An 8,511-nucleotide genomic window follows, 5' to 3' on the forward strand; every position below is an offset into this window, starting at 1 on the left:
GAAATAATTATCCAATGCTATCTGCTCTGACACCAGATCCAAAAGAATATATACGAGACAGGATATGGGACGAGTTATATCCACCCATATTCGATTCGTTTTCATCCATATCCGTGATACACAAGAAAGAAAAAAAATGCATCGTGACATAGGGACATATTATTCTACACCATTTCTCTTCCTTCATTGTTGAATGTTTGGAATGAAATTGTGATCACTATAGTTAAAAGGAGAGAAGAACTTTTGATTAAAAAAAACATTTCTATGTTTTTTCATTCCTCTGTTTAAAATTTATATAGTTTTCCCGCTTTATTTGTTTATTTGTTTAAAAGGCTATGTTGTTGTTGCATTTATTTATGTGTTTCCTCTATTCCTTTGTTTTTAATGTTTTATTACAAATATTGGGCTTAAAGTTTTCACTTCATCTGCTTATGTGTCTCCTCTATTCCTTTGTTTTTAATCTTTTATTCCAAACTAGCATGATACATTTTTAAAAATTTAGCATGATATCGACAAATGTGAATTATCCTTTCATGAATTTGATGAAATTACCCGTTAAGCTCTAACATAAATGAGGTAATTCCTCGAATGCCATTGTAAATCCTTTCAATCCAAAACCTGCCATGCACCAGAATCTAAAACACACCCAAACTTAGCAAGCTTATCAGCAATAATATTGCAGGATTGAGGTTGGAATGGTTATCCTGCCTTTATAAACTATTTTGTAGCTGCTAATTTTTAGTCAGCTCTCAGTTAATGGAATTTATTTCCAACTCAAGAAACAAATTTGCCAACACAAAACGACTTATCTCGTATAGACCATCAGGTTACAATTTTTATCCCACATATATTATGGTTGAACAGTCAAACGTCTAAAAAAACAAAATTGCATTTGTCATTTCTTTCTCCTCCCCACCACCATGCGAGATGTGTCACCCAGTCACCTTGAACAGCGCTGCGCCACCTTGGCTACCATGGGCCGGCCAGTGGGCAAGCTTAGGCCACCACATGCTCGCCTCGCTCGTCTTTCCGCTGTCCCCGCACTAGTAGCCTTGACCTACCGCGCTCACTCACCCATCGTACCGCTCGCTCGCCGAACCGACTGCCTGCACCGACAGCCTCGTCGAGCGCACTCTGCCTTGTCCGACGTGACGGCCGGTGGAGATCCTTTGCCAGAACAGAACTTGATTGACGATACAATGGAGCTTGGTGTGGTTGGAGATCTTTTTGCCGAGGCAGAACTTGATGAAGCTTTCACGACATGGATGAGATCTTTTTTAGAGGAATATCTGATCAAACAAAACCAAATGTGTCCCTGCTATGTAAGCAACCAAATGTATTAAACCAATCCGGCAAGAAAATTGAAGATCCTGTAGGGTGTGATTAGTGCGTCCCTGCAATGTAAGACAACCGAAGGGATTAAATCTGTTGTGTAAGTCACCGGTTCTTTTGATAAATTAGCTTCTTAAAGCTATCGAGGACTCGTATTAGGTTGCACGTTCTTGATTTATGAGTAGAAAGAATAATTTATTCTCATCGTGTAATGTTGGCCGTGGATCAGGTGAGTAGGTGGGCAGTGGGTATGTTTGATCACTGGTAACAAAAATAGCCATATAAAAAGCAAAATCCCTCCAGAAACTCCAGTTTTCTTCTATATACCCTTATCCAGTTTCTCTAATTCCTGTAGGGTAGGTACAACGTAAAAGTTACAATGTGTTATATTTAGGTAAAAATTGTGTTTAAAAGATCCGGGTCTTTATAGTCTCTACTTTTTTAATAAGTCTAACTCGGTGATCTATGCGTTTACGTCTACGTCTACCCTCAAGGATGGGTCTGCCGGTCGGGCCACATAGACTATGGCCTGACTCATGGCCCAACTGACAGGGGACCTTCCCTTGTAGTGGCCCGACTTATGGCCCAACTAACTCGGGTCACACTTCTATGACGAGTCGCCCGGAGATGATGAGCGGCGCGACGGAGGTGAAGAAGAGCGGGACGAAGGAGGCGCCGACGAGGCTCACCAGCGTCTCGCGGGCAGAGAAGGTGCGGTCGAAGAGCACGGTGGCTTGGTCGGAGACACGGAAGAGATAGAAGAAACATCAGGCGGGTGCTCGGGCTCCTTCGTCCTACTATTCTTCCTCTCTAGTCAAGGATGAGCTCCACACGACACAGATCTTGGACCCTGCCTGACAGGCGGTGGAGACGCGACCAGCAGCGGAGGACGACGTGACGCACGCTGCGACCGCCGGTAAGGGAGGAGGAGGCGAGGCCGGCGACGTGAGCTGGGCGACGGCGAGAGGGGGACGGGCGCAGCGGGATGAGCAGAACCAGCCGCGGTTGGGCGAGGCTAGACGACAAAGGCGCGCCTTTGCCGGACAGGCGGCGACGATCGTACAGGAAAGAGAGATTGGAGGAGAGAAGAGGATAAGGCTTGCTTGTAAAGAGAGATCGGAGAAGATGAGAGGATAAAGGACAAAGAAAAAGGAAAATAAAAAAATAAAAATAATGGAGATTCCTTTCTTACGTTCATACAAAAACGTGCTAATTTAATATGTTGGATGTTATTGTGTCATGATTTAAAACTTTTAAATTGTTGACGCAATTGACTTTTTTAAGTTATGTTTGACCATTCGTCTTATTTAAAAATTTAAATAATTATTAGATATTTTTTAAATTGTTGACGCAATTGACTTTTTAAGTTATGTTTGACCATTCGTCTTATTTAAAAATTTAAATAATTATTAGATATTTTGCCATAATTTATTTTATCACTAAAGAAAGTTAAAACCTAGACTATAATTATGTGTATTCAAACTAATATTTTGAATAAGACAAACAGTCAAACATAACTTAAAAAAGTCAACTGTGTCAACAATTTAAAACCGGCGGGAGTATAAAGAAATTATCACAAAACTATTATGTAATATAAATATGATTTTTTATTATCTGCAATGTTATTTATAGTTTATTTTTTAGTTTAAATCTGTAAAGGACGGATATTTTGCTTGTATAGTTAGATATCGGACTTAATGGAATAGGAAGGTCTTAGATTATACGTGAGTTATTACTACATACTAGTAAGTTGGCGCGTGCTAACGCTACCGGTTAAAAAAACAACACATGTAATATTTATGTGTATTAATGATATACACTAAATAAATTAAAATGGTACATTTGAGTAACAGCATCAATGCAATTTTATGTTTTTGAACTTCTAAAACTCAACTAAAATGTTTATAATTGGACAAATATTCAAGAAGAAGCAACCAATACACTGAACCATTGACATGGCCTTGATCATTGGCATTTCTACGTTCAGAAGTGATGACATAGTTGTCTAGTTCGAATTACATAACAATTGATACTTTGACCAAACCACGGCAATTAACATTAACTCTGACCATGGCAAGTAATATTAACTCAATCAGATTAGAGCAGTAAAAAGGGGAACCTGTTGGCATGTGGACAGGGCTTGATCATCATTTGCCATGCATAGTATGCATCTGCAGTACGTAGTGGCAAGCCCAGGAGCCCTCTAGAACCTGAAATCTACAGCAACATTAGCTATACATGAGACGCTATGTTTGTTTTTATTCCTTTTACGTTGAGCAGCATATATGGAGTAATAGGATTTCACAATCTACCATCACAACTCAGTTTCTCTCATTGCTTGATGATTGAATGATTCAGATAAAGGAATAAAAACGCTTTCCATATTGCAATGAACTCTAAATTGGTTTTTACAAGATGATATACCGGAAAATGTTTCTTCAAGCACAGGAATTAGTAGTGCCGGTACATCAATTTTTGCCTAAACATCTTGAGCACGATATTAACCTGAAGGATAAGAGCAAAATAGGTGTCAGCAGATGCATCTTCTGACAGCCAAGCTCAACATAACCCATTCTTTTTTATATATATAATCCAGAGTATGCTTTTTATGACAATCCTAGGATTGGATCGTGCATTGTCTACACAGTGCATTGATCTCAAGCTTAACAGCCAGGTAACAAAGAGAAACTATTAACCCCCTCAAATTAGTCCTCGGCACCATTCAAGTTGTTGCAGTACAATCTGAATTAAGAAAACTGACCTAGCCTAACTTAGTTTGCTTGAAAGAAATAACAGTAAGATAGTTGTAATAAAGAATTACAAATCCCTCACAGCTTAGAGCATCTCCAAGAAAAAATAGAAACAATTTTTTATGCAAAAATCCTGTGGCAAACTGAAAATTCCATGTGTGCTGAACTACCCTTTCAAACCCAAATCCTAATCAATTTAACAATAAAAGTCCTAAAGGCTGTCACCTCCATATATAGCTTACACAACAATACAAAGTAAAGTATCCTCCTAAATCAGAGTCTATCCATAAAAAAATGGTGTCTGCAACTGATCCAAAATTAAGTTCAAAATCAGCTAACAAGCTACAATATTGAACAAACCTGGAGCTTTAACCTTTTAAGTTTGCTCCAAATCTCTTGAGGTCCCATATCTGCTCTGATCCTATCTTGTCCCGAATGGCTATGTGCACACCCCATTTCATCAACTGAAGTATGCACGACAGGAACATGAGCAAACAAACAAGGAATTACGCTGTGGAATTCTAAAAATACCACTTGCACTATTACAAAAGTCACCTAACAATAAACACACAAAATGTGGCATTTGTATCAGACCATCCAAATTCCTTGTCACTATCCTAGATTGAAGACTTGCAGTCAATCAAATAATATGTGCAACACACGGTCCCTAATCCAAAGGTCAAGTAAATTAACAAATAAAAAGAAGTACAATCACCATAGAACAAATCAGCAAATCACCAGGATGCAGGTCTGATGTTCAATGAAACATACCCGCTGATCTAGTGTTAAATGGAAGCCATCAGGATGCAAGTTCACTAACAAATATGAGACTTTCAAATTCTGGACAAACGTTTCAAATATGAGACATTCATGTAGGAACAATACATTAACAAATATTTATTCGTGGTAATCTGTCTATGCCAGCCAATGGTCCTACTCATGACCACAATAATTTTTATACCAGAAATTATAGAGAGATATTCAAGGGGCAATGAGAAATCACCTTCAATTCTTTGCCGAAGCAATGGTGAAATACTGTAATCCATCATGAACTACAGGGCAAGCACGTTCCATGCTCTGAAAAATGAAATTTCATGTAAAGGTTATCCAGTCATGCAATTCTCACAAGGGTTTGAGGAATGAGAGCATAATGACGGACACTACTTTGGAAACAAAAGTCTTTACCACAAGGCCTAGAAAAGAACGTTACCCTACTGAAGATAAGTTTTGAGTAGAAAATGCCATTACAACAGACAACATGCCAAGGATTTAGCACAAAGGTTAGTTACAGTTCAAAGTGAATTCAGTAGCACAATAAAGTAATCAGTTCTGAATTCAAATGATGCTACTGCACCTCATGAGCCCACAAGGGGCTCTTCCCGCTGAAGCAGATCAGATCATCAAACACAGTAATCGGAAGCATCAAACACTCCAATCGGCAGGAGCAAAAGGCAGGCAACTATCGCACAAAAGGGGGGAGATAAAAATTCTGATGAGCCTGACCTTGGGCAAGTACTGCACGGGCACGGACGGCATCGTGGAGCTGAGGAACCTCTACAGATTCCCGGCGCGTCAGCCCGCCTCTCGGCCTCCTCTGGAGGCGGGGCGGCCGGCTCCGCGGCCCCAGCCACCGACGGCGGGGGCGGCTGCTGCCTGGCGGCCCTGGGCGTGAGCACCACAGTGGCGGGGGACGAGGGGCGCTGGCCTTTGAGCCGCTGCAGCTGCTCCTCCTGCTGCTGGCGGCGCACGTGGGGCGGGCTGTAGAAGCGGTCGACCCCGATGCCGCCGCGCGAGGAGGAGACGCCGGACGGGCCGGCCATGGCGGGTGTGGGAGTGGAGACAGCGCCGCTAGGGTTTAGTCCGGTGGCGGCGCAGCGAAGCCGCGGGACGGGGATGCCTCCATCCCCCCGAGACGGCGCAGGTGCGACCTCCTAAGGCGGCACGGCGGTCGGACTCGGACATTGGGAGGGAGCGGCGGGGGCGGTCAGCGCGAGGCACTAGGGTTGGGGAGCGAGAGAGGGTTGGGGAGTGAGAGGCCGGCGGAGAAGGTGGCAGCGCCCCAGGAGTGGCGGCTAGGGCGCGGCCGCCAAGAGATCGGCGTCTCGCTGGGGGGACGCTACTCCGCGCGCGTGCGCTGGCGACGAACAGGTACGTGCACCTGTTCATCTTCTTCCTTCCACCTTCTTCCTCCTTTCTTCTACCTCCGGCGCCCCCGCCGCCGACCGCCGCCCACGGCTCCGGCGGCCTCCGCCGCCGCCATCCCTAACCGAGGACGCCACCGTCGCGCGCGTGAGGAGGCGGGGGAGCGGGGCTCACTGCTGAGCGCGCGTTCACTGCTGTGCCATCTCCAAAAAATAAAAAGTATGATATGAGTTTTGATTTCCAAAGCAATATAATATAAGCTGGCTCCCTAATCAACGACATTAGAATGATATACTCCTTTCCCACGAAGGTTACCATATTTAAATCGGACAAAATTTATATCATGATGAAAATACGTACATATATTTCTTAATACAATTCTTATAACTAACAAGGTGCCTCGCACAAATAGAGCGGTACGAATCCACTGTTCTTCTTCTTCTTCTTTGGTACTTCTTGCTCCCCCACCTCGCCGGACCTCGCCCCCGCCGCCGGCGCCGCCCTGCCCGTCTCAGTGAGCCACTGTCTCGACCTCCTTCATCGCCGCCGGAGCCTCATCGCCGCAGCTCGCCCCCGCCCCGACCCTGCCTAACCGTCGTCCCCCACCGCCCGCCCGGCGGCGCCCCCGCCGCCGCGCCTCGCCGCCCCGCGCCCGCCTCCTCCGCCGGGCCGGCCGGTCGCCCCCGGCCTCCCTCTAGAGCCGGGGAACTCTGGCGACCCCAACAACCCAAAACAAGAAGGCCGCCGCCTCCCACCGACCGCCCACAACCGGCGGCGACCTCGCCACCGACCGACCACCCACATCCTGCCCAGGTGTGCGCTCCCGCCCAGGTGTGCGCCGCTAGTGCTCCTAGCGCACACGCGCTCTATAAGAATCTTGCGGGGGAGCGAGGTGGGGGCGTTCACGTGCGTTGAGTCGGCAAATACGAGTGATCCTGACTGTTCATTTACGTTGAAGCCTTTGAAGTTCAATCGGAGTCGTCGATTTCAATGGTGCATTTATTCTAGGTACAAATTTGTGGGTACACAATGTGTGGCAATCTCAGCGGGGGACGTTTTCTATTGGTGGCCATAGCAAAGTTTACTTCGTGATTTAGGGGATAGATAGATATAGATATAGATATAGATAATAGATGGATACTATAGGGGATAGATGGTACGAGGGCCAGGATCCCATTGGCAGCAGCAATCGGACGGCCCCAGGAAACGGTCTGGATGCGCAATATTAAAAGGAAAAAGTCCACTTTTGGCCCCTCAACTATTGCTTGCGTCCAACTTTAACTCCCAACTACGAAACCGGATACAAATAACACCCTAACTTGTAATACCAGCTAACTTTGACACCTGGACTCATTTTACCTAATTTCGAGCTGGCGTGGGCCGGATTTGACCGCCACGCTGGCGACGACCGGCCAGGTCGGACGCGGCCTGGAGTAAAGACGCCCCTGCCGCCAACTCTCCCCTTCTCTCTCCCGTTATTCCCCTTCTCTTTCCCCGGCCCGAACCCTAGCTCCGCCGCCACTCCTCCGCCGCCGCGCCCGACCTGGCTCTCTGTCTCCCTCTCCCTCTTCCTCTCCCTCTCCCTCTTTGCACCAAAGCCTTCTTCCTCCTCCCTTCCATGACCGCATCATCGATGGCGAGCTCGAGCGGATCCAGCCATAGTAGGGGGAGCTTTTGGTCTGCCAGGCAGAATGTGGACTCGTCGTCCCCTATTCCTTACCGGGAGAGGCCGCTGGACTACACTCCAGCCGTGATGTGCAAATGTGGGGCAAAAGCAGCGAGGTTCACATCATGGAGCGATTTGCACCCAGGGATGAGGTATCTAAAGTGTGCTAGAGCTAGGGTAAGTAATCAAATTGGGTGGCTTTGATTTCATTTTGGGTCATGGCGATTTGATTAGTTATTGTGTTTGATTCATGTTCCTTGATTCATTGCTTAGGTGGGAGGTTGTGATTTTTGGTTGTGGGTGGATCCACCGCACAACCCATTTGTGAAGCAACTTCTTCTTGATTTACGTGATGCAGTCAGGAGTTTGAGGCAAGAAAAAGGAGCACTGCAATGCCAACTCCAAGATGCAGAGAGGAGCAATGTAGCTCTGCAGGGTGCATTTGCTGATGCAGAGAGGAACAATGCAGCTCTGTAGGGTGCACTTGCTGATGCAAGAAGGGAGAATGCAGCCATACAAGCTGCATATGTCGAAGCAAGAAGAGAGAATGCAGATGTTGATGGTAAAAGAGATGTGCAAAGTCTGCAAGTTATTTTAGTTGGTAGAATAGGTCAGTTAGAG

General features: G+C 45.8%; 1 protein-coding gene across 14 annotated transcripts; it reads right to left on the reverse strand.

Moving 5' to 3' along the window:
• Nucleotides 1-987: 987 nt before the first annotated feature.
• LOC120671323 (formin-3-like) lies at nucleotides 988-6,250 on the reverse strand. Of its 14 annotated transcripts, none has more exons than XR_005673590.1 (6): nucleotides 5,293-5,534; nucleotides 5,086-5,159; nucleotides 4,443-4,546; nucleotides 3,757-3,837; nucleotides 3,452-3,542; nucleotides 988-1,315 (listed from the first exon to the last, which is right to left on the reverse strand). XR_005673590.1 is itself a non-coding variant. In XM_039951626.1 (4 exons), the coding sequence occupies exons 1-3, from the start codon at nucleotides 5,900-5,902 to the stop codon at nucleotides 5,088-5,090; spliced, it is 393 nt and encodes a 130-aa protein (XP_039807560.1). In that variant the 5' UTR covers nucleotides 5,903-6,250; the 3' UTR covers nucleotides 4,555-4,922; nucleotides 5,086-5,087. The 14 variants fall into 14 exon arrangements, 4 of the variants coding, with proteins under 4 accessions (XP_039807560.1, XP_039807562.1, XP_039807559.1 ...); XR_005673588.1 differs by having other exon boundaries at nucleotides 3,452-3,549; XR_005673589.1 differs by having other exon boundaries at nucleotides 1,280-1,394.
• Nucleotides 6,251-8,511: the final 2,261 nt, after the last annotated feature.

Source organism: Panicum virgatum, chromosome 4N (assembly GCF_016808335.1).
Source record: "Panicum virgatum strain AP13 chromosome 4N, P.virgatum_v5, whole genome shotgun sequence".
NCBI lineage: Eukaryota > Viridiplantae > Streptophyta > Magnoliopsida > Poales > Poaceae > Panicum > Panicum virgatum.